Here is a 25,901-nt window from a genome sequence, read left to right on the forward strand (position 1 = left end):
CCATCTTACCAATTTTTTAAAAGGTTGTCTCATCTTACCATTTTTGGAAATTAGACCCTACCCATTCCATTTTGCATAAAAATAAACAACTTGTCCCAAATAATATTCTATAGACTAAAATTGACCTACCTTCCCAAACCAGGTGATGGTGCTTGAGAATTATTGTAAGAATTCTGTGGAGAAAATAAAATGTACTTAACAAAATATTTTTAGAAAAAAACACTATTCATAAAGTACTAAATATGTTCAAAAGCACTGGGCCAGAACTGATCTTAAGATGCCTTGTAAATTAAAAAAAACAAAGTGTGTTTGTAAATATGCAGTAGAAGTAAGTTCTGTGTAAGAGCTGGGGTGTTCTAGCCCTGGCTGGTGTGGCTCACTGGATTGAGGGTGGGCTATGAACCAAGGGATCACCGGTTCGATTCCCAGTCGGGGCACATGCCTGGGTTGTGGGCCAGGTCCCCAGTGGGGGCACGTGAGAGGCAACCATACATTGATGCTTCTCTCCCTCTCTTTCTCCCTCCCTTCCTTCTCTCTAAAATTAAATAAATAAAATCTTAAAGGAAAAAAAAAAGAGCTGGGGTGTTCTAGAAGACTTCAGTGAGGCATGAAGAATCAGTAATCCTCAGGCCAGTGAAGAGGAGGGGAGAGGGAAGCCCCACCCCGTGCGAAGGCTGCACAGGGTGAGAATGTATGTGACCTGCCGAGTTTCCCTGGAGCACAGGTTTAGATGAACAAGAGGGAGACACCTTGCAGGTCAGGACAGGAAGCTACTGATGGGTTCCAAATCATAATCAGGGCAGGATTTGAGGAAGATTTATGTGTTGCTATTAAAGGAAAAAATCATACACATTTTAGAAAACTACAGTCTTTCCTTAAGTCTAAGGAAAGAAGGGAGTGAATACAAAAGACCACTTTAAAAGTGTAAGTTAGGTTTCATGATAAAGATGGCCTACACCTCGTGAACGTTAAGCCCTGCTGAATATGGCTGCACAGGTTCTATAATCGGATATACATGTGCATTTGAAAACTTACCAGGAAACCTCAAACTTACTGGGAAGTTCCCAAACAGCAGCTCCCCCTGCCCCGCTCCCGCCATGGCATGTGAAACATGAGGGCACTTTTGGGGAGGGGACAGAAGACTTTACAAATCTGTCTCCTAGCAAACCGACCTTCCTCCTCGGCACACTTACCTTCAGGTGCTCTGTCAGTGTCTTCGAGTACTTGAGAGCATTTTCCTTCTTCAGCTTGAACAGCCTCAGGTACAGCAACGACTGGCATCTCAGGCTGGTCAACAGGAAAGGGCAGCTTATTGACAGGACAACACACTCTGGCCTCACCTGTACAGACCACCTCTGCATCGCTCAAGAGTGCAGAGCTGGCTCCTGTGAGCAGACCCAGGCACAAGGGCAACAACTCTAACTCTTGGGCCAAACCAAAAGCTGTGTTCTTACTATGGCACGCACCCTAGGGGTGGAAAGAAGGGAAACAGACCCAGGACTAGCCTCCTATTTGTTGATATTCAAAAATTAAAGCCTCACCCACAGGACCCAACATGGAATTGCAACCTATGCATTAAAAAAAAAAAAAAAAAAAAAAAAAAATCGCCCTGGCTGGCGTAGCTCAGTGGATTGAGCAAGGGCTGGGAACCAAAGTGTCCCAGGTTCGATTCCCAGCCAGGGTACATTCCTGGGTTGCAGGCCATAACCGCCAGCAACCACACATTGATGTATGTTTCTTTCTCTCTCTCCCTCTCCCTCTCCCTCTCTCTCTCTCTCTCTCTCTCTCCCCCTCCCTCCCTGCCTTCCCTCTCTAAAAATAAATAAAATCTAAAAAAAAAAAAAATCGCTGAGGGGCAGACTCTAGATCAAATGATAAGTAATCTGAAATTAAACAAAAACTAGTAGACTGAACTATAAATATTACAACTGTGAGGTAATATATATGGGCTTTAACATGACTTTCAAAGGCCCTGTCACTGCCTAACTCTTTAGTCACCGTCCCGTCCCACTGGCCTTCTATGGTTCCTCCAGTTTCCAGCTTCGCTGCATGGCCCAGCCTCTGTGCGTATTCCCTCTACCTAAAGATTAGGTCTCCCTACACTCCACTCTTACCGTTACATGTACTTTCCTTTCTCACTGCTTACCTAATACTTGTGATTGTCTGATTAATTTCTGTCTCCCCGCGCTAGACACTAGACTCTACGACAAATAGGACCATGCCAGTTTTACCCACGGGGCACTCCCAGCTGTTAAACACGGTGCCAGGTACAGTGAATACCTCTAACGAGGAACTGTTGCATCTTCCCAGAACACAAGCAAACCAATTACATTCTTCATTCTGAGCAAGCCAAATGTTTGCTCCCAAGGAAAGGCATACTCGTGTATGTGAATGGTGAGAGAGGACACCGAAAGAAGAGCCCAGAAAAGTGACCATTGAGACAATGCAGAGTTCTTATTAATTCCACCCTACCAAGGCTTTTGTCAAGAGGATAATGGATCAAAGACTGTCAACTATTAAAACGTTTCAGTAGGAATTTCAAGTTATTTTCTACTTTACCCACCAAGAACAGATTTACACATGGGTTGTGGTATGTTGATTCAAGGGTAACTTTCAGAAGCACATACACAGAACAATTTATGATGGAAGTACCTGTCATTTAGGAGAGATGAGAATACGCAATACTTACCAAAGTACTGTGAGTCTTTTATCTGCAGCTGTGGCATCTGGTGCTAAGTAATTCTTTAGCTTCATTGTGTATCTGCGAGTTAAAAGTAACAAACAAATGACACAAAGTATTTCAACTTGATCTTCTTCCTTAATCCTTAAACCACTAGAATCTAACCTACATAAAGGCAAAAATACCTGCTGACATACCGAGTTCTCCCTATGCAAACACAATAAAGGTGAAGCATTCTCTTTAGCTCTATTACACACAGTCATGTTGCTTAATGACAGGGACACGTCCATGTCATCAGGCAATTTCAGTACTGTGTGAACATCTAGCATGCGCTCACACAAACCTAGATGGTATAGCCCAGCACAGATAACACAGCCTCCAGGCTCCAGCTCCCAGGCACAGGCCTGCATGCTACTGTACAAAACAACATGAGGGCAAATCAAGTGCAAGAGCAAATGATGCAGTTGAGAGCAGTGAATACGAGATGTGTGAAGCAGCTGCCTGTGTAACGAGGCAGACTGTTTTACAATGAACATCTTTTGTGTTGAGTAAGGAGAGTACGTTTTAAGATAATGGTAAGAAGTACAGTCAACACATAAACCACCAAGTGTTCTGTACTGTATGTAACTGCATGAGACAGGCAGTAAAGTTGGGTTACGCCAGCATCACTACAAACAAAGCTCTGCGCCAGGACACTGCCATGGACCCACTCTACCAGGAGACTGAAATTTCTCAGTTCCACTATAATCTTGTGGGAGCATCATACGTGTGATCTGTCATTGACCAAAACGTTGTTACACAGTGCATGACTGTTTAGTTACATCAGCCCCTTCCCAGATAGGCAGACCAGAGAAACAGTACTGCCAACACTGTGACAAGTTTCCCCACTTACTTAATGAGCTCCACCGTCTCTGAATACATGGGAAACGGGGATTTGGATTCCTGAGCATTTTTCTCTAACGCATTCCCACATTCAATGAAAGACACCACAGCATCAAGGTAGTATACAGCTTTCTCAAACCTGTCGGACTGGAGAAAGGAGAAAAGAGGCAATGAGGGCTGCACTGATAGGGCAGGGGAACAAACACCAGTGAAGACTTAGTTAATCTGATGGAATACGGAAAGGTGAAGAGAATGTTTACATACCAATGCATCTGCATTGTGCTTTAGCTTTTTTGCTTCTTGTAGATAATGGTCAGCTGAGTAATTTCTGCAATGCAAATTTTTATTTTAAATAATGTGGTAAATATTTTTCATAAAATGACACTAGTTCATTTTAGTCTCTAGCATCCCTCAGTTTTCATGTCTTCAAATAAAGAAAACAAGCCATTACTAAGACATTTGATTCAGTTTTTTTCTGATCAATGTTTACATTGGGTTAAGAGCAGAAATAGTTTTGGCCAACTCATGGCAACATTTTTCTATTAGGAAACAGAAATCAAGGGCCCTAGTATTAAATACTAACTTACCCAAGATGAGAAATTTAGAGTAAATAAAAGCTTAAATAGGAGAAATAATCTTTTATCAAAACGGAGGGCAAGCCAACATTACTCTCACACAGTTACGGAAGCCCCGATTTTCAGTGGTGCCAGCAGCAGCAGTGGGGTTCTACGGGAGACATGCCACGCACGCCCCCAACGGGAGCTGTGGAGTTCGGTCAAAGGAGCAACACTTGGGGCTAGTGGGTGCCTTTCAAATTAAAATCTGATTATTCTGTAAATTACAACGCAAGTATGAATTCTTCTAGCAACTGACGGAAATTAAAATGACCTTTTTATATGCTGACTGGTACGATTTCTTGAATGCATAAAAACCTTATTAACCTCACCTGTCGTCAAAGGCGAGCTTTGTTCTCCGAGGCTTAGGAACGTCAGGGGCTGGTGCAGATGTAGGACAGTTAGAGGAGCTATTTGAAGCCTTTTCCTGACCAAAAAAAAAAAAAAAATATATATATATATATATATATATATATGTTTAAAGTTGTAAGGAGGTTAAAATTAAACTAAAAATATTTCCTGAGCCACTGGTAAAACAAAACTCCATTTATTTCAGTAATTAATTTTCTTGTTATGAAATTTTTAAATTTCAGATTACACACGTTTTTTATAGACTGAATCCATTTCAAATTCAAATCCATAATCAAAAATTTTCATTCTAACATTAGGGGTCTCCTGTGTGTCCAGCAGTGACTGAGGCACTTACTGAAACATAATACACAGTGGGTGTCATCCTGCAAAGTGGAAGGTCACTGGTTTGATTCCCCATCAGGGCACATGCCTGGATTGCAGGCCAGTCCCTGGTTGGGGCTCATGCGAGAGGCAATTAATCAATGTTTTTCTCCCTATCTTTCTCCCTCCCTTCCCCTCTCTCTAAAAATAAATAAATAAAATCTTTAAAACAAATGAAGACACAAACCTAACATCAAAATAACAGCATTACTTAAGACAAAATTTACTGTAATTACTGACCAATAAAAACAGTAACAATAATATCTAACATTTACTATGTGCTTACTTACTACTCACCAGGCACTAAGTGAGCTAACTACGTAGCACGGTCGTCACCCCTTCAACAACCCCATGAAATACACACTGCTAGGAGGACAGAATAAAAAGCAGGCTCAAGGAGGCTAAGTAACTTGCCCCGAGTTCAAACAACTTTTAAGTGGCATTCCTAGAATGTGGGTTTTAAATCCAGATCTGTCAGATTTCAAGGTGCTAGCCACTTTCTTAAACTTTCTTTATTCTGCCTTCTATCAACACAGCCCCATGGGCCAGGGCTGACTGCTTCCCCATCTAGCCCTTAGTCCTGTCTTTAATAGAATGAATATACACTTTCCGTAATAAAGCATCCTAAATAAATAGACCTTCCCCTACAAATGCATGAATGTTTCAACGTCAGAAAACCCAGTAATAATTTCACTACTGGTGCTTAAAATCTACTTAAAAGGAATCATGTAACCATTTTCTTTCTTTTCTTATATGATGAGCTTTTCAGTTCCACTCATTACAGCTTACTTCAAGGAATGAAAATAAAAGTCCTGAGATCTGACAAAATTCCAAGCTCTTCATGGTCAAGTTTACATGTTTATGCAATGGCTTCCTGAATATCACATTGCAATGTACCATTACCAGGACAGCTTCTAGATTCACAGTGCCTAACTTTAGCTTTACTGAAGGAAAACTGAAATTTCTGAAAAATAAAAAAAATTTCCAGATATTTCAATAGACTTTATAATATAAAAATTTTATGTCTGAAATATGAAATCACTGTGTGGTAATGGATGTTAACTAGACTTATTGTGGTGATTACAGTACTTCAAAAATATACCTATATCAAATCATTATATGTTGTACACCTGAAACTGATATGTTACATATAAAGTATATCTCAATGTAAAAAATTATAGAAGTACAAAAAAAATTTTTATACTTGTGGAAACAACAGGAGAGTGAAACACACTTCTTCCAGTAAATAACAACAGAACTGACCAAATGTCAGTCAGCACAAAGAAGGTTTGAAAGCATGATTAATCTAATTGAGTTTTATAAAGTCCTGTCCCCAATGAGGTGTCACTGTAGAATACACATTCTATTCAAACAAATATAGGATATTTTAAAAACCTTCCATATGCTTTATAAGAATAAAGCACATCTTAGCAAATTTTAAGCTTACTGCCAAGCAGACCACTCTCTAGCTGCAGCATCACGAAGGTAGCGGGACCAACCAAGAGATAACTAGAAAATTCTCTGTATGTTTGGAAACTGAGTAACACATTTTTAAATAACTTGTTGGTCAAAGATGAAGTGAAAATGGAAATTAGAAAACATTTTAAACTGAGTTATAAAAACATTATGTTCCAAACTGTGTGCAATGTAGCTAAAGTAGTATTTAGAGGGAACTATATAATCTGTATTTAGTAGAGAAAGAAAAAAGGCTTAAAATTAATTTAAAAATTGAGGTATCCATCTCTAAAAATTAGGAAACAGAACAGCAAAACAAAAAGAACGAAAAAGGAAATTATAAAGAATATTAATTAACAAAATAGAAAACAGAATAAACTACAGAGAATTAACAAAAACAAAGGCTATTTTTTCAAAAAGACAAGCAAAATTGATTAAGCTTCCGATGAGAATGATAGAGGAAGAAACAGAAGGCACACAGCTAATATTAAGAATATGAGGAATATAAGTAGAAATGTTGTAGATATCAAAAACATAGTAGAACACTACAATAAACAGCTATATGCCAATTTCATAAATCTGAAAATATTATCAAGTATCTAGAAAAAATAAAAATTATATGTAATTTTGGTGTGCCTTATTAGTTGATTTTTCTTTAGTTGATATAAAAAATAGCATATTCTCTAACTAAATTAAAGATTTTTCTTTAGCTCTGGCTGGGTAGCTCAGTTGGTTAGAGCATTGTCCTGATGCACTAACATGGTGGGTTCGATCCCAGGTCGAGGCACATACAGGAGGAATAGACCAGCAAATGCATGAATAATTGGAACAACAAACTGATCTCTCTCTTCCTTCCTTTCTCTCTTTAATCAGTAAGAAAAATAAGAAAAGAACATTTTTCTTTAATAAACCCATACATAATTATTTAAATTTGAAATTGCCGAGACTAACAGTAACACTTTTAACAAGCAGTAAGTGCCATAAGCTCTTGAAATCAAAGTGATCAGGGTCTTTATTTTAGTTTGTTGATAACAGAGTACCAAATAACTACATCTGATTCAACAAATATTTCCTGATTACTCATTACGTTCAACACTGGATAAAATACAAAACAAGTAAGATACAAATCCCTGCTTTCCAGAAGCTAACAAACCAATCAGGAAGAGAATAGGCAATGAGTTTTATCTACAAAATAACAGAAGCCAGATGAGCAGTGAGTTTATTCAATGAGTGCTTAAAAAGGAAAAAAAGATCCTAGATTTCAAGAAATAAGCACACAGGTCTCCAATTCCTAGAGTTAAAGGAGGGAAACGGAGAAGAGCCAGCGAGCTGGCAGTGCAGATCTGCAGCAGTGAAGGAAGCCGACAGCCACTCGGGCCCCTGGGGGCCACCAGGACCACCTCTCCGAACTCCTGCAGATGAGCGCCCAGCTGCAGAAAGAGTTCTCTGTCTCCGTTTGAGACGTTCACAATTCAAATTACCTCAATTTAAAGACTTAATCACCACATTTAATAAGCACAACTAACTGCCTAAAACAGTCTAATTTTTCAACTCTCAAACCTTTGCTCACTTAAGTTACAAATTATAATCCAGTGAATTATATTCTATAAAATCTAGGTATTATCTTCACTTTGTCAGAGAGTTTGCTCCTGGTTCAGAACAGTTTAGAAAGCAATGAAAATAACCTGGTAAATTAAACTGAGGGTGACAGTTCAAAGAAGGCTGTTCAAGGCTGCACTCATTTCCATCCACACATGTAAGAATATTCCCCAACATCTGATCACACTCTGGGAATGATTCCAGTGTTAGCTGAGTTAACCAGGTAACTAAATGAAAAGAAATTTTTCTTCATGAATCAAAGCCAAATGGTTGCTCTGTCACTTTATGCAATATAACTTGCTTATAAAATCCAATTTTAAAAATTCTCAATCCAATTTCAAACCACAGAGAAGCAACTGGAGCTATGTATTATTAGATCACAATCAACTGTTTACCCGTAACTAACTTTTCCAACTAGGCATGTGGCCAGCTTACTTGCTGCTTTCATGGTCCCAGATCACTGCAGAAGTTTATTATCAAGAACATGACATTTTGAGAGTAAAAATGCACAGGCCTATAAATTTAATGAAATGTTTACAAAATTTTCAAAGCACAGTGTTACCTTAGAGAAGTCACATGGCAACGAGTTGCTTTTCGAAAGACCCAGGCCCCCAGCGTCTTACCTTGGCCTCCTTAGAGCTGCCGGAAGTCTTCCCTTCGGTTTTCTTCTGCTTTGATGCAGACGAACTGTTTCTGCTGCTGCCACTGTTCTCCTTGTTGCTGTTGTTACTTGACTTTAAGGAAGAAGACTGACTAATAGTCCTCTTCCGAGAGCCATGCTCTGTTTTTGGATCTTTTGAAGGAACAGGCCCAGCAGGGGAAGGCAGCAAATCCTTTTCTTTCGACGCACTCTGCTTAGCTGACCTGCCAAACCAAAGGAATGGCCTCGTTTCTCCACACAGTCAGAGGGGTGACTGAGTCCACCTATTTCTCTCTGACTGATCTCCACACAAATTTGTTTTCCCCTGTAAGATTACTAGGACACATGATTTCTGCAAAACAAAGCTGCAAATTTCATGAGGGCATGCATCTTGTCTGGCTTTTCTCCCCCCATGGTGCCTAACCTCTGGCCTGCCATGCAACAAGTATTCAATAAATGCTGCTCAACTAACTGAACAAAAAGATGAATGGTAAAGGAAGATATTAGTGCTCACAAGTTACCAATCAGTCTCCTGAAAGTTACAGATAAGCTTGTCACCTAGCCAGAGGGTGGTAAAGCCTTCCTTTAATTTGTATCCTTATACTTACCCCTAGACCACTAAAAAAAGAGCAGAGGAAGACTGAACCTTAAATGCTTTCCATCCCTATTAGCTAAAAGCAAAAGCTCCCACTATTTGGTATATGTATGTGTATATATGTATATGACACACACATGTTAAAAGACATCCCAAGAGCATGTTAGAAAGTACCCGATAGCAAAGGGCATACATGCATTAACATGCATGTAACATGCTTTAGAGACATACTCTCTGTTGCTGGATGGCTTGTGGCCTGCAGAGTTCTTGTCCTCTGTTTTGGGTTTCTTGCTCTCATTGGCTCGGTTATCCTCTTCATTCTAGATAAAAACCAGAAAACAGAGCTGCTAGGTTTGAATTTTATTTATCTGATTTTAGTTTCTAGAACTAGGCACCTGCAAATAGTTTATCCTTGATAAACTTCAGCAAGAAGACAAATGTGATGGAAAAGAATTATCTAACCAATGTTCAGTGAGTTAGGTATTAAGGCTCAGTAATCTCCTATTTTAGATAAACAGAGCCCAAATATTAGAACAAATTTCCTGTATCTTTTAGATGGCATCTTTTCAGACCAATGATTTCAGGGAGAGGGAGATGAAATTGTAATTAAGATATAATTCACACACCATAAAATTCACTCTTCCAAAGTGCACAGCTCAATGGCTCTTAGTGTATTCACAAGAAGCTGCACAACCATCACCACAACCAATTTTAGAATACTTTCGTCGTCACAAAAAGACATCCTGTGCCCATCTGCAGTCACCCCCCATTGTTTCCACCCCTAAACACTAGCAATTACCAATCCACACATTCTGTCTTTATGAATTCGCCTATGGTAGACATTTCATACAAATGGAAACATATAATATGGGTGGTGTTTTGTGTCTGGCTCCCTTCACTTAGCACATTTCTAGGGTTCGTGCATGTTGTGGCATTTATCAGTACTTCACTTCCTTTTACAGCTGAATATACCCCACTATATGGATAGACCACGTTTTATTTATCCACTCAACAGCTGATGGCCATTTAGGCTGTTCTCTACCTTTAAGCGAATAGGAATAGTACAGCTAAGACCATTCAAGTACAAGTTTTTGTGCAGATGTATTTTCATTTCTCTTGGGTCAATACACACTTAGGAGTGTAAGACCTGGGACAAAAGGTAACACTAACTTTCTGAGGAACTGCTAAACTGTTCCAAAGCTGCTACATTTTACATTCCCCTGAGCAGTTTGGAAATTCCAAATCCTCCACATCTCTGACACTTGCTACTGTCCATCTTTTTTATTATAAGCCAAGCCTAATGATTTCTGAAAAACTTTGTTAAAACAAAACCTATGGGCACATCTATAATTGCCAATACTACTTTTCTGGGTGAATCTAAGTTTTCCTTTTTGATATTTGTGTTAAACATCAGGGCACAGGACTGCAAGAATTTTTAAAACACGCCAACACCTGACTCTTTAGTCAGAGGCGCGAGATTATCAAATAAAAGAATGACAACAGTCAATACAACAATAGCCATTCAGTGTGAATGATACAAAATTATACCTATTTTTGTCAGAGCAGCAAAATAAAAAACAAAACAACATATTTTTGGTGTGCTGCAGAGTTTCTGTAATTAGTTTGTGTGCCATGAGATGAAAATGGTCGAAAATCACTGCCCTACACAAATGATTAAAGATGAACACACGAAAACATGAGAAAAAGGACATCTACATCCCTCATTACCCTTGGCTGGGTCTCCTGTCATTGTCATCTGCTTTATCTTTAGGAATTGCCCAAAACTTAATTTTACCAAAGCCACCAATCTCAAAAAGCATCACCAAGTTTCCTGCTGTTACATATTTTGTAAAATCAAAATCTGACTCACAAGCATTGATACAGAAAACCTGGGAGGAATACACACCAGTGAGACGGAGGGAGGAGAGGAGACATAGGAACGACTTTAGAGGAAGGAGATGTTTTCTTATAGGTAATATCTTTTTAAACCAAAGAGTAAAAAGGACCTTCATTTGCTCAATTATATTGTAAACATTTGAAAATCTGATAAAGAACATGTAACACTTGTTAAGCACAAAAGGACCATCTTTTTATCCCATATCTTAGTTTTCTGAAGAGCAGAGCCTATCATACACAAGCTCTTACTTCATGTAATTCTACAAATGAAGTCCCATAATCAGACTCAACAATCAGAGGTTGGGGGCTACAGGGGCCAGCAGCCGGAAACAGCTCACTAGTTGAATTAAGCATCCCTACATCACAGTGATGGGGACGTGTTCCCTATAGCACTGACACAGTAAGCTTCAGTTTCCCAGAAATTAAAAATTTAAAATATCTTCAACAAAAAATAAGTAAATAAGGAGAGACAAGTATTATTCTAGTTTGTCCAAATAGACCTCATCATCTGCACACAGTACTCTTTCAAGAGAGGAAAAACCTCTAGCTTACTTCATGTTAAGAAAATGCTGTATTCTTCCTGTCCTACTGTGTGACATTCTTAAGGTCAACTGTGACTGGGATTTTACTCCAAGACCACCTGGGGTACCTGTCTGTTCACCTGCTCATACTTCCAGTCTTTTATACTTATGTTCACATCTATGTATCAAGAAATTACACTATTCTTTAAAACAGATTATTAAAATTCACTTTGCTCTGAAAATTCCTCACTAGCCCTGACCGGTGTGGCTCTGTTCATTGGGCATCAGATCAGTTCACAAAGCAAAAGGTCACTGGTTCAATCCTGAGTCAGGGCACATGCCTGGGTTGTGGGCCAGGTCCCCACTCGGGGGCGTGTATGAGAGGCAACTGATTGATGTTTCTCTCACACACATGGATGTTTCTCTCCCTCTCTTTCTCCCTCCCTCCCCACTCTCTAAAAATAAAATCTTGAAAGTAATTTTAAAAATAAATAAAATACAAATTCCTCCCTAGGCATGAAAAGATGAAGGTGTTTTTCTCAATCTCTATCTAAATATAGAAGTAGTTCAGCTCTTTCCATTATGTCTACTACCCTCCAATCATAAACATCTGTGAGTTTTCACATTTCCTGGGTCTAAAAAAGGCTGACAAATATATACACCAAGCTGCATTTCTAAACCCGAATTATGTGGGAAGTACTTAGAGATGAGAGCTACCTATGTGTTGGCACATGTTTTTATTTCTGAACTTGCAGATTTGGGCATCTGAAGGGGCGAAGAGGTGGGGTACAGTTACGGACGGTGGACTGGTACTTAAGGAAGTTCTTGAGGACCTGCCAAAATCAGTGAGTCCATGTTTTAGCTGGAATTAGTCATTTACAAAATGTGACTTGGTCTGAGTATAAGAGAAGTATGACAACCTAGAGAGTACATATCCCAACTAAAGACATTTCAAACCAAAATTTGAAGAATGCTGTGAAGGCCAGTTTGCAATCTCTGCTTTCCTCTCACCTCCATACTGGCCAGCATGCACTCTGAACAGAGGCACTGGCTCACTTGTGACCCAACGAGAAGCTAAGCTGCTCTATGAAAGCCGCCAGGGAGAGGCACAGGGGTCCCAGGAGACTGTTCTGTCTGCAGCCTCAGCTGGGCCTTGGGCTCACCCTCTGCTTCCCTCATAGCCATGACTCAACTAGTCACTCTTGGCTGAGACTTCCACTGCATTTTAGATTTTGATGTTTAAAAATGAAAATAACAACAAAACCTTTTACAAACCTTATGTTTCCTCTTGCCTTTGTTGGGAACTTTTTCTGAGGCTTGTTTCTGAGCCTCTCTTGTGTGCTTCTCTGGCACATTTTTCTTTTCCCCTTTGGGTGGCTCTGTTTCTTTGTAAGGCTTTCCTGGTATTCTAGTCAAGAGATTCAGGTCAATCTTCACAATAAGTGGGTACCTGTCATCAGGCTCACTAAGGGGTGAAAGAAGTTCCTTCTCTTCCATAGGAGAGAACATTCGTTGCCGGAAAAAGCTATCTTCTTCCTCCACTGAGGAGGGCTTAACAGGAGTCCTGTTACTCTCGGGGTACTTAGGAGTTTGTGAGGAAGGAGGAAGGCTCTCGCTTTCATCCGAGTCTGAGGATGAGGTATCTGTTTCTATGATTTCCCTTGATTTCTGGGAAGATTTACTGGTTGACTTGTATTTCTTTTTCTCTGCTGAAGGGCGAGGGGAGGATTTGGACTCCTTTTTTATGTTGGGTTTCCGCGAGCCTTTGGTGGCGGCCTTGTGTCTGCTGGAGGGCATGCTGGTGGCCATGTCTACGGGGGTTTCACTTTCTATCTTCAAACCTCCCCGGGGCTCTTCAGCAGCTGCCTTCTCGGCCTTTTTGGGTTGTTTTTTGCCTACAGTTCTTCTCTGTGTTGTACTGTCACTCTGTGCAGGAGACTTCTGCCTCCCACGCCCACCTTCTGATCCCTTTTGGACAGTTTTGGAGTCCCGGCCGGGGGTAGCAGAACTCGTTTCTTTCGGTCCACCTGGATCAGTGTAGCTGTTCCCAGCACCCTGCTCCCGGCCTTCCTTTTTATAGCCTTGAGATGATGGGATGTTACTGTCCACAGAAGAAGCTGGTGACACTTTGTGTGGGTTCACCTTATTTAACCAATTGTCAAGTTGCCATTTGTTTGTTGGTGGTGGTTCAGGCTGAAAGACAGAGAAGTATGCTTTCATTAGTATTGTGGCTTTCTCTCCCTCCTTTATAGTCTCAGGAAGAGGAAGAACACAATGCCTAGTGGAACTTGTTTTTCATAGTTCTGCCTAAACCAAGGCCAAAGGCTGAACATTGACTATTAGGTCTAATCAGTTGAATGAGAAAATAAGCTTAATGTCATACATGGCCTTTAAATAGTAAACATTCCTCTCAGCAATCTATTTTCAAAGGCAAAATCTGAAATACCATAGAGTATCCAGAGAGCAAACAAATAATATAGGTACCAACAGAGATTTTAATCATATTTTATCAACCTACAGTAAAATTATATCATAAGACTCTTTTTAGCCACAATAACTACACAATATGAATTACCACATTAAAATATAAAATAAGGCCCAAACAAAAAAAAATCCAGTATTTTTATGACCTGAAATATGACCTCAAGTAGTTCCCAATCTAGACTATGTTTAAATAACAAGGAAACCAAAGTACCTAGGTGCCCTCCAAGATATACAGTTCGATTTTCCATTTTGTCAAAATATGTACCCTTCTTTCCTTCACCTTTTATATCTGAATCAGGTTTCACCTGGCCATCACCAGGGGCCGAAAGAGGGCCCAGGGAAGGTGCCCCTGCCTCCCTCTCACCTCCGGAGATGCACTCTGCGAGGGCTCATTGGCCTCGCTGTCGCTGGAACTGCTTTCACTCTCTGAGTCCGATCCAGAGCTGCTTTCAGACCCGCTGTGGCTGCTGGAATCATCCCTGGAGTTATCTGCTCCTTCACTATTATGGTGTGAAGGTTCAGAGTTACTAAAAGAGATAAAACACATAAGCGACCAAAGAGGTTTTTCTTTTCTTTTTTTTAAACAATGACAACAGGAAAACATTCAAATCTGCCAACCAACTTTACAAAATAAAATGATGCCTACCTTCCTGGTGTACTCCTTGGCATTGTCTTATCACAATCCTAAAATTAAAACAAGAAAGGAATTAATGAATTAATAAATAAGCACTCTATATGCTTAATGTGAACAATTATCTGAGTGTTTCACAGAAAAACTAGTTTCTCTAGTGGGCGCATCCACGCTAGTAACACTTGTAACATACTGTTTCAACCTAAAGAATAACTAATTGCCAGGATATGATAAAAAGCTTTGTGAATAGTTCTTGTCAACAATCTCATGCTTCATTAGTATGTTCTGATCCATCATAAGTATTAAGGAAAAACCATTTTTTTTAAGTAAAAAAGAAAACGGAGGTTTAAAGATAGACCAGAAAATGACAACATTCCAATGTTGGCAAGCAGGCATTAACTTATTTTAAACAACTGGATGGCAGATGTCCTTTTACTGTAATTCTCACTAAAAACCAGTGAGAACGAACACTGCATGAAGCTGGCGAAGCCACGCAGGAGCGGACCCACCTGCTCCCCATCGCTGTCCTCGCTGCTGCTCAGCTTTAGGTCATCTTTTAACATCCTAGCAGGAAAGGCAGAGAGAGTTATTAGTTTTGAAACAGTTTATTATGCCATACCAGAGTATTAAATAACTTCTAAGAATTCCAGAAATAATCACTGTTGTAGCCAAAGATTCAACTGAAAAACAAAAAAAATTCAGAGTCTTATTCTGTCTGGTTTGGTTCATATCCAGAGTTAAACCTCAGAAATAAGTAACTTACAATTTCAGAAACTCTAACTTTTCCATAAGTAAAATATTCATCTATCTTTTCTAATTAAACAAAAGCCACCTTCTATTAACTTTTACACTCACTTTTGTTATCTCTAATTTTTCTCTAATTGCATACACACACACCCATTCGTTATTAAGACAAATCATCGTACTCATACCCAACAGTTTACTAGAGAGATATAACTCCTAAAAAAGGGAGGAAGATAAAATGAAAGCATCAGCAATTCTCCTTCACTGTCGCCAATGTTCCGTGAAGAGATTTGCACAACTGAGTAAATGTGAAAACCAGAACATAAAATCAAAGTTCTAGTTCATAAACACCTCACTATGACAGATGAGCGCCCTGTATGGAAGAAAGAATTATGGGTAAAAAACTTGGTTATACTGCAGAATGTATGTGTTAAAAACAAGCTCCAGATTCCAAATCCTTATTGATCAAATTCAAAACAATTTAAAAAACACCAAGATATATTTTTCTTAAGGCTGTAAAGTCAAAATTAAAATTAAAGAATGAGTAACATTCTTGCCTTTTTATAGGAGAGAACAGTTAATACAAAGTTTAGGGAGAAATACAACTAGAAAAAGTTTTAATTTCTCATTATCGGTAGTCCCATTACTTTTCTTCTTAAAATTTCATAAGTCTCCAATCAGTGGAAGGAAAATCTTCTTTCACTCTACTAACTATTTACACTTTCTCCTCAAAGTTTAACATGATCTTCTAAATCTGACCCCAAATTCAGAGTATCACATGAAAGTTCACACAGAAATAAAGTATAACCAGGTAACTACAGATTTATGAGAAGTGTTTTAAGGCTGGCTCAACAAAGTGGGATAGAAAAAAAAACAAGAGTTTCCTTTTGGACAAGAGCTTAGCACATCTCCACAGCTGATTTCCTGTAAGCAAGTAGCTTACTTTAAATTCCCTCAGCTCTTGTGATTTGACATGTGAATATGTCAAAGCTTTTACCAAACTACTCAAGGCCCTGCCTGCTTTTCCCTCAGCAACCAAAGTGATATGCACATATATGGCAGGCTTATATGCACATATAAGAGGCTGAGGTTATCAGTATAGACTGTGGTTATGGCATAAAGCTGGCACTATTTCTGGCCAGTTTTTTCAGAACTTTGTTCTACTCACTGAGGTGACTTGTGGTCTCAAGAATTCAGGAGTTTATTCTTTAATCTAGAATTTATTGTCACCTAATATACTACCCTATGGAATTTTGATGCATTACAAAATAAAAGTAGGGAAACTTAGTAACAGTACAAATTACATTGCCTTAATAGTCTATATTCAGTGGTTAAATAGAGGGCCTATGAAGAATCCTGTCTTTTTTAATGTCTTCTTTATTAAAAACAACTTACCAACACAAACACACATCTTGGAGAGATGGGAAAACAACTGTAATCTCAGAGCAAAGGTACGCAAACTATGGCCCGCAAACAAAATCCAGACCACCACCAACTTGTGAAGAAAGACTCATGGGAACACAGCCACAGATTGCCATGGTCTATGGCAATGATGAACAGGTGGACAGAGACCATCTAGACCCTAAAGCCTAAACACTTCCCCATCTGGCCCTTTACATAAAAGTGTGCCTAGCCCTGTCTTAAGAGATTAAGTGCATATTTCTAAGTGTTGTTCTAAATATACAGATACTACATATAGATGTTTAGCAAAAAAGACAAACACTAAGCTTATTAATCAATAAACTTACGATTTAGACTGATGTCCATTTGAGGTTTTAGAAGAAGGGTTATATCTTTCTAGAATAAAAAGAATGCAGAATCAGCAACTGAAGTAGGGTTATTTAGATTGTAAAATATATATCAATATACCCTTAAGAAAATATAAATTAAAAAAACGAGATACAGTTCTTCATCCATCAAACCTGCAACACTTTAAGGGCCAATAACGTGAGATACTGGTAGAAATAGGCCTGTGCATCCCTGTGCTGTTAGCAGAACTATAAACTCAGGTGATTTTTTCAGACGGCAATCTGGTAATATTATCTTAGAAGTACTGTTAAATGCACACATCCACATACCCAATTATAATAAAAGGAATTTACCTAACACATATATCTGGAGGAATACATGAACACATGCATGGATGTTTATTATATAATATATAGTTTATAATGGCAAAATCTGGAAGCAAATGTCCATCAAGAGGGGACTACTGAAATGAATTATGGTACTTTCATTCAGTATAACACAATTTTAATGCTAAAAAGAATAAGCTAGAGCTTTATACTGGTATGAAAACAGCTCTAAAATAAATTAAGTGAACAACAGAGGTAATAGCAAGTAGGGGCAGCTTATGATCCCATTTGCCAATAGTCAGTTTTGGGGAGAGAGACTAGAGGTCAGTGGGTAAAAGGAAGGATGAGGCATTCCTAAAAGATTTTAAGACAGAAAATGTAAACTCTCCGGTCCATAGCTACCTATTTTCTGTATATTCACAATGTCAGGTCCCTTTTGCCTATAACAACGGCTTTAACACAGAAGAAATAGATATACAGATAAAATTTGTTAACATAAAAGGGATCTTCTTCTAGTTTCATCTTTAAGATCACTCAAAGTAACACACTAAGTAGCAAAAAGTTTCATATTTTTACCTCCCAAAATAGCTTATTACCAGTATTAATTTACCTTACTTAAGAGGGCATTGCTCTTGGTGAAGAGAGCATGTTTTGCTGCAGAGCTATACGGTGACGCCTAGACATTTGTTCTAGTTCCTGCCTTACTCCTGGGCTTGAATTCCCTAAGGCTATCTTCCCCTCAAACAAGTTTCTCTGAGAGGCCAAGAGGGTGGAATGGAGGTGGAGGGGGTTTATGTAGCTAACAGCAGGCTTTCTTCCCATACCCAAAGAGTAAATATATAAACACAGGAAGAGAAGAGCCATTGTAACCTAGTGACCCCTTCTTACCTGGATGGAGTTTTGCTACTACAGAACCAAGTGTCTTCATGAAGGAGATGGAAAGACAGAATGGCTCTTGAGTTTATAAAATGACAATCAAACTGAATCCAAGAACTTTGTAGTTCAAATACTCAATAATAAAAGTAGTTACTTTCACCCTGACCGTTTTGGCTCAGTGGGTTGGGTAACATTCCACAAAGCAAAAGGTTGCTTGTTTGATTCCCTGTCAGGGCACATGCCTGGGTTGCAGCCTGGTCAAGGGTTGGGGCCATGTGAGAGGCAACAATCAGTGTTTCTCTCGCACATCCATGCTTCTCTCCCTTTTTCTCTCCCTTCCCCCGCTTTAAAAATAAATAAATTTAAAAAGTAATTAACTTTGCTCTCCAATGCTATAATTCTTCATGTTTAAAGCATATCAAGATTCAGTTCAACCTCACTAATCATCAAATCATAAAAACTGGGATAAGACAATGCAAAAAATTGTTAAAGCGATATATGATATGACCATGAGAAATGACTGCTCAAGAAAACCAAGAGGGAAAGAAATACTCACTCTGTTCTCCAGGGCCAAAGCTGGACTGCTGAGACTCCTAAGATAAAGGGGATACAAATTATACAGTAACAGTAAGAGAAAAAGTTTCATTAGTGAAAAAAGGCTTTAAATTAAATAATTCAATTCCAGCTAATTCAATGAAAGATTATGCCAAGTTCCTAAGAATGCATAAAAAAACACAAAAGAAGTTAATGATTCCATCTAATCAGCCTCAGAAATTTTGTAGTCAACAACGGACTTTCCCAGAACTTAACACAAAAAGAAAAAGCGACCTAATAGTCTTTCTTTATCACTCCTTTCTTTTCAGTTGCATCCACGGTACTCATATCCTAATTCAGAGCACAGAAGAGCAAATATAAGATTCTTGGTCTCTCCCTGGATGGGTGGCTCTGTTGGTTGGAGCGTCATCCTGTACATCAAAAGGTTGTGGGTTTGCTCTCCAGTCAGGGTTTCCAAACTCAAGTGTCACGATCGAAATAGCTGATTCACATGTGTAAATGACCATTTTCCTAGGTTATGTCGGTGGTACACTATGTACTACTAAAATTACACAAACATCCCTAAATGCCTATTTAAAAATAAACATAATCTTCCTTTAATTACATAATTATCCATGAAAGAGAAATACAAACAGTGTGACAGCTCAAATACAGTTTTGCTAATAAAAAAAAGTTACAAACCCTTATCTGTGGTCAACTGACATTCAACAAGGGTGCCATGACCAGCCAGGGGGGAAAGAACTGTCTTTTCCGCAAATGATGCTGGGGCAACTGAACAGCCTTGTGCAAAAGAATGAAGCAGGATGCTTACTTTAGACAATACAAAAAAATTAAACTGAATCAAAGACCTAAATTTAAGAGCTAAAACTATAAAACTCTTAGAAGAAAATGTCATGTCAAGTCTTAATGACCTTAGATTTGGGGAAGAATTCTTACACATGACACCAAAAGCACAAGACACAAAATAAACAAATAACATGAGAATTCACCAAAATTAAGAACTTATGTGCCTCAACGGACACCACCAAGAAAGTGAAAAGATAACCCATAAAATAGGGAGAAAATATCTGCAAATCATGTGTCTGATGAAACTGACACCTACAATATATAACGAGCTCTTACCACTTACTAATAAAACTACAAATAACCCAACTTTCTCAGGTCCTCACTTCCAACATGACCAAGAAAAGAAGAAACAACCAGTGTGCCAGAAGAGGCTGCAGCCATGTGCATCCTGTTTGTTGCACCAACTGCACCCGATGTATGTCCAAGGACCAGGCCATTAAAAAGTTCATCATTCAGCCCTAGCTGGGTATGGCTCAGTGGGCTGAGCACCGTTCTGTGGACTGGAGGGTCACCAGTTTGGTTCCCAGTCAGGAGCTTGCTAGAAGCAATTGATCTGTTTCTCTCCTTCCTTTCCCCCTCTCTCTAAAATAAATAAATAAAATCTTAAAAAAAAAATCATCGTTCAAAACAGAGCTGTTACAGACATTTCCAAAGCGAGTGTCTTTGACACCTATGTGCTTCCAGGCTGTATGTGAAACTACATTATTGTGTGAGCTGTGCCATTCACAGAAAGGTAGTCGGGAATCATTCCTGTGAAACATGGAAGGACCAGATATCCCACCCTGACTTTGACCTTCAGGTGCTGCCCCACAACCTCCACCAAAGCCTATGTAGGGAGCTAAGTTCTTAAAGACTGAAGAAAAGTTCTCTGGAAAAAAAAAGTAAATTTTACTTAAAAAGAACAAAAGACAAAAAGACAAATAACCCAATAAAAAATAGGCAAAGGATCTGAATATGTATTTTTCCAAGGAAGATATACAAATGTCTGATAAGCATATGAAAAGATGTTTGCCATCATTTCTCATCAGAAGAAATACAAAGCAAACCCTCAATGGGACAGCTACTTCACACACAGTAGGATGATTAGAATCACGAAGCCAGACAAGCAGTGCTGCCAAGGATATAGAGAAACTGAAAGCTCAATGGAAATGTAAAAACGGTGTGGCTAGCTGCTTTGGAAAACATTCTGGCAGTTCCTCAAATGACCAAACATTAAGAGTTATCACATGAGCAAGCAAAATAGAAACATATTCACACAAAAATGTGTACACAAATATTCACAGTGATATTATTCATAATAACCAAAAGCTCAAAACAGCACAGAGGTCCTTCAGTTGATGAATGTATAAAAATCATGACATACATCTATAAAAAGAAATACTATTTGGCCAAAAAAAAAAAAAAAGGAATGAAGTACTGATACATGCTACAACTTGAAAGAAGCTTGAAAACATCATGCTAAGTGAAAGAATCCAGGCATAAAAGACCGTATATGGTATGATTCCATTTACATGAAATGGCAAGAAAGAGGAAATCTACTGAGACAGAGTAGATTAGTGGTTGCACAGGGCTGGCATCAAGAGAGAAGAGGATAATAGCTTAAGAATAGAGACTTTCTTTTTGAGGTGATGAAATGTTCTAAAATTGTAGTGATGGTTGCACATGTCTATAAATATATTCAAAACCATTTAACTGTATACTTCAAATAGGTGAACTGTATAGTATATGAATTATATCTTAATAATGCTATCTTAAAACCCATAAATAAAGCAGTGTGCAAGAGGTCACTCCTGTGAATTGTGTTAAAAATGAAAAGAATCCTCCATCACCTTGGATTGCTAATTTACCTGATAAGTGGTCTAAGGATTAATAGCCCAAGCTTTTAAGTAACCTCTGACTCCAGTAGCCTGTCACCAAGTGCTACTGGATCCTGTCTTCAAAACATCTACTAGATGCAACATTCTCCTCTCCGTGCAAAGTCTTCAGGTCCTTATCTTTCTTCACCTACAATGGCCATCTAACTCCAGTCTCTCCTTCACTCAGCTGCAGCCTCTAGCTAACCTTTCTAAAGGCCAAGCTTTAGTATGTGATATCATTACTCTTCTATTTTCATAGAGCCTCCAATGCCTCTTTGTCTTTCCTAAGCATAAAACGAACTCTGCTGCATGACATTCACCCATATAAATGACTGAACGGACTGATAAGCAAAAACAAGGGCCTTGTCCTCATGGAGCTTAACGCCCATGCAAATAATGTTCATGACTATCTTTGCAACTGCTCATGCAAGTAAATATAAAATGGCAACTGTGATAAGTATAAGGAAGGGCAAATACAAACAGTATTATATAAGAATTTATAATTGCGTGTCTGTGTGTGAGAGAGAATAGAACATGAATATGAACATAAATCTGGCCAGGAAGATTACCAAAGGCTTCCCTGAGCAAGTACTAACTGTTCAGACTGAGATCTGAAGGATATGCGGGAAGCACACTGGGGAAGGAAAGTAAAGGTAAGTGTTCAGGGTAGAACGAACAGCATGTGGAAAGACCAAAAAGGACAGGAACAATGCAGTCTGTGGGAGGAAACAGGACAGAAGGAAGAAGATGGGTGAAAAATGAGACTCAAGCCCTGAGAAGCTAGATTACGTGGCTTTTAGACTTTACAGACCATGTTAAAGATGTATGTGTGTATGCAGTTTACTAAGCAAAAGAACTGACAACCACATGTTGAGAGGATCACAACTGCTATTAAGTGGAGAATAGCTTAGAAAAACTAGCATGGAAGTAAAGATATCAATGAGATTACCACAGCGGTCCAAGCTGGAAATGACTATAGTTTAAACAAAGGGGGTTCAAGCTTTTTTGATCATGTACTCCCCATCACTAAGAAATTTTTTTTTAATTTTTAAAAAGATTTTATTTATTTTTAGAGAGGGAAGGGAGGGAGGGAGAGGGACAGAGGGAGAGAGGGAGAGAGGGAGAGAGAGAAACATCAATGTGCAGTTGCTGGGGGTTATGGCCTGCAACCCAGGCATGTGCCCTGGCTGGGAATCAAACCTGCAACACTTTGGTTTGCAGCCCGAGCTCAATCCACTGAGCTACACCAGCCAGGGCAAAAATTTTTGCATTTGTATCTCAAAAATATGTACAGTTGACCCCTGAACAACACAAATTTGTCTTTGTATGGATCCACTTAATACACGGATTTTTAAAAAATCCTCATAAAAGTCAACTCTGTATTTTATTCATTGTCAATTAACACATATATATGACCAAAATATTGAAATTTTACAGGGCTCGGAAAAAGTGAAAAAATATTTTAGATTGATTTTTAAATTATATTAATGACAATAATATTTTTCTTGCACACAAAAAATAGTGTTTCAAAGTTTACCACTAACATTGGTTTATGAGGGGGCAGATAGAAGAAGAGAAAGGAGGGATAAATGGTGATAGAAAGAAACTTAACTTTGTTTGGGTGGTGAGCACACAATACAATGATGTATTACAGAAGTACAAACTTTAGCCCTGGCTGGTATGTGTCAGTGGACTGAGTGCCAGCCTGCAAACCAAAGGGATGCAGGTTCAATTCCCAGTCAGGGCACATGTCTGGGTTGCCGGCCAGGTCCCCAGTAGTGGGCATTTGAGAGGCAACCACACACTGATGTTTCTTTCCCCTTCTCCCTCCCTTCTCTTCTCTCTAAAAAATAAATAAATAAAATCTTTAAAAAATAAGTACACACTTTATATAATTTTATTTACCAATATAACCCCAATAGAGTCAACAAGAATGTTTTTAAATGGCTTATTTTGATGTTTGGCTTCAATGGATACTACAAAGACACTACTACACAAATAAAAGAATTGCTATACTTAACTAAGTCATGATACCAAATTTCAATCCTATACCTTAATTGTGCAAAGGTTTCTCTCAAAACCAAGCTAGTAGGTTTCCAATTTTCACTGATATAATCAGATTTTTTTGGAAAATAAAGACTATATTTCAATATTTTTACCAAATAGACTCAAAACCCACTAAATTTAGAAAATTGTTTCCAAATCTTTAAAGTGTGCGTGTGTAAAGTCATCAGTTTTTCTCAACTACAATAAAAAATATATAGTAATGAGATTATTTTGTTTTAAATGAGGCAGTTAAATAACAGTGAACTTCTACCTGTTCTGAAAGATATTCAGGAGTGTCACAGACATTCTCCATGAGAAAAGGAGGAGACAGGATTGGGAAGGAAGGAGGTGAAATTATTATACTTTAGGATTTATCTTCTGTTTTATCTTTCCTTGAGTGGTACACAACATAGTGGCTCTTTAAGTATTTTGTAACTGAAAAGAATGTAACAGATAATCACAAATGGAGACTACCAGAAGCACCTGTAGTGTCATCCACTACAGCTAATTTTGTACAATGCATGATTTGTTCTTTTTGTGGGGAGCTGGTGGACAGTACCCAGCAACTTTCTTTTTTTTTTTTTGAATTGTATTTATCTCTCCTATTCCTTCTTCCACTTCCACTCACCTTCCTCTTCCACCTCTACCCCACCAATCATCATCCCGTAGTCTGTATCCCTGAATTTTCATTTTTTTCTTTTTGCTCAACACCTTCACCCACCCAACCACCCTCCACACCCTCACCCTGAGCTGTCAGCCTGCTCTCTCTGTGATTCTGACTCTACTTGCATGTTGAACCAGTTTCTCCATTAGATTACACACATGAGTGAAATCATATGGTACTTGTCTTTCTCTCTGACTGGTTTATTTCATTTTGCATAATGTTATGATTTATTCTAATAGCTGTGTCCTAAATCTCTAGCTCTGTTTTTTTAAGCTTGTTTCAATAGTTTCCTAAGTAATGCATTTTAGTATGTTTGCTGTTTCTTTCTGTACATTTCAGTCATTTTCACAAAAGCAGAAAGACCAAATTTTTTAACAAAAGTATAGAACACTGAGGGCAACATCAAGAGACATGTTTAATAAAATTTTACTGAATTTTTATGTATATTTGAGAACTGAACTGAATTATCACATAACTCAAAATATCACTAATACTTCAAGGTATATTATACATGAAAATCAAGGTTAAAGATGTAAGTGCATAGTCAAGCCAATAATGATAATAGGGGTCTTTTTTTTCTTCTGTTTATAGCATCCTTGTTTCTACTCTACACTGCGGCAGATCCTAGGAGAAGGTAAATATCAACTCTGCCATTTCCATGTTTGCTTGAAAATGCATTTTAGTGTCATTTTCATTCAGTAAGTTCACTGCAGGTATATTTCTAAGCCACTGGTGCATTAGTGAAGACTGCTGAATTAAAACCAGTTAATATAATCTGTAAACCATCTTAACCAAACACTCTTAAACCTGCAGTACACTACAGCTAAGAAGAGCAACTGAAGGAGAGCAAGTCTATCAACCTTTCCACAACAGGAAGACCTAAACTCTTGGAATATCTCACATGTCTAAAATAAAATGGGGCCCTCTGCCATTCAGATCAAGAGAAACAACACTTAACTGATTTTTCTCCCCCTACCATGACTAAAAAGTTAATAAGGATTTTTTAGAATTAAAAATAACAAAATTTTCATTCCCCCCGACCCAGTCTTCAATGCATACAACACTAAGGTATATGCTTTCCACTTTGGAGCTCACTGACTTACACAGTGGTAACGAGGATAGAGGAAAATGAGTAGAACTGAATGCATTAAAGGAGGTAAAATCACTGGGACTTGTGACAGTCCGTGGTCATGACAAGGAAAGTGTCAAATATAACCCCTACGAGGTTCTTCTGGTGTCACCAGAATGAGAAACAGAGAAGAGGGGCATGCTTGTTTTCTGTTTGCTTTTTATTGGGAACTAGCAGGGAGAATCATGGCTCTCCCCGGAAGATGTCTCATGGTCACTTGAAACTCAGTATCTAAGAAAAGTCAAGTAAATACCTGGATATATTGTATCTGCAATTCAGATAAACATTTTTCTTAAGATAAAAATTTGTGAAATACCTAGGTAATGAGGGATAGAGTTCAAAAAGAAGACAACTTAGGTCTAAGTATGCTGCTGACAACTG

At 38.5% G+C, this 25,901-nt stretch overlaps 1 protein-coding gene across 3 annotated transcripts in view; it reads right to left on the reverse strand.

The window, feature by feature from the left end:
* AFF4 (AF4/FMR2 family member 4) overlaps positions 1-25,901 on the reverse strand; it is a 92,296-nt gene that overhangs the window by 10,992 nt on the left and 55,403 nt on the right. For all 3 annotated transcript variants that reach the window (XM_036014860.1, XM_036014859.1, XM_028527393.2), the window contains 14 exons: positions 18,981-19,017; positions 17,222-17,270; positions 15,239-15,293; positions 14,745-14,782; positions 14,463-14,625; positions 12,890-13,807; positions 9,429-9,517; positions 8,586-8,826; positions 4,509-4,603; positions 3,827-3,890; positions 3,573-3,709; positions 2,690-2,761; positions 1,194-1,287; positions 130-173 (listed from right to left, as the gene is read on the reverse strand). In XM_036014860.1, the coding sequence (XP_035870753.1) occupies positions 130-173; positions 1,194-1,287; positions 2,690-2,761; positions 3,573-3,709; positions 3,827-3,890; positions 4,509-4,603; positions 8,586-8,826; positions 9,429-9,517; positions 12,890-13,807; positions 14,463-14,625; positions 14,745-14,782; positions 15,239-15,293; positions 17,222-17,270; positions 18,981-19,017 (2,096 nt within the window). The remainder of the gene's footprint in view (positions 1-129; positions 174-1,193; positions 1,288-2,689; positions 2,762-3,572; positions 3,710-3,826; positions 3,891-4,508; positions 4,604-8,585; positions 8,827-9,428; positions 9,518-12,889; positions 13,808-14,462; positions 14,626-14,744; positions 14,783-15,238; positions 15,294-17,221; positions 17,271-18,980; positions 19,018-25,901) is intronic.

The sequence above is a fragment of the Phyllostomus discolor genome, chromosome 13, assembly GCF_004126475.2.
Source record: "Phyllostomus discolor isolate MPI-MPIP mPhyDis1 chromosome 13, mPhyDis1.pri.v3, whole genome shotgun sequence".
Taxonomy (NCBI): Eukaryota; Metazoa; Chordata; class Mammalia; order Chiroptera; family Phyllostomidae; genus Phyllostomus; species Phyllostomus discolor.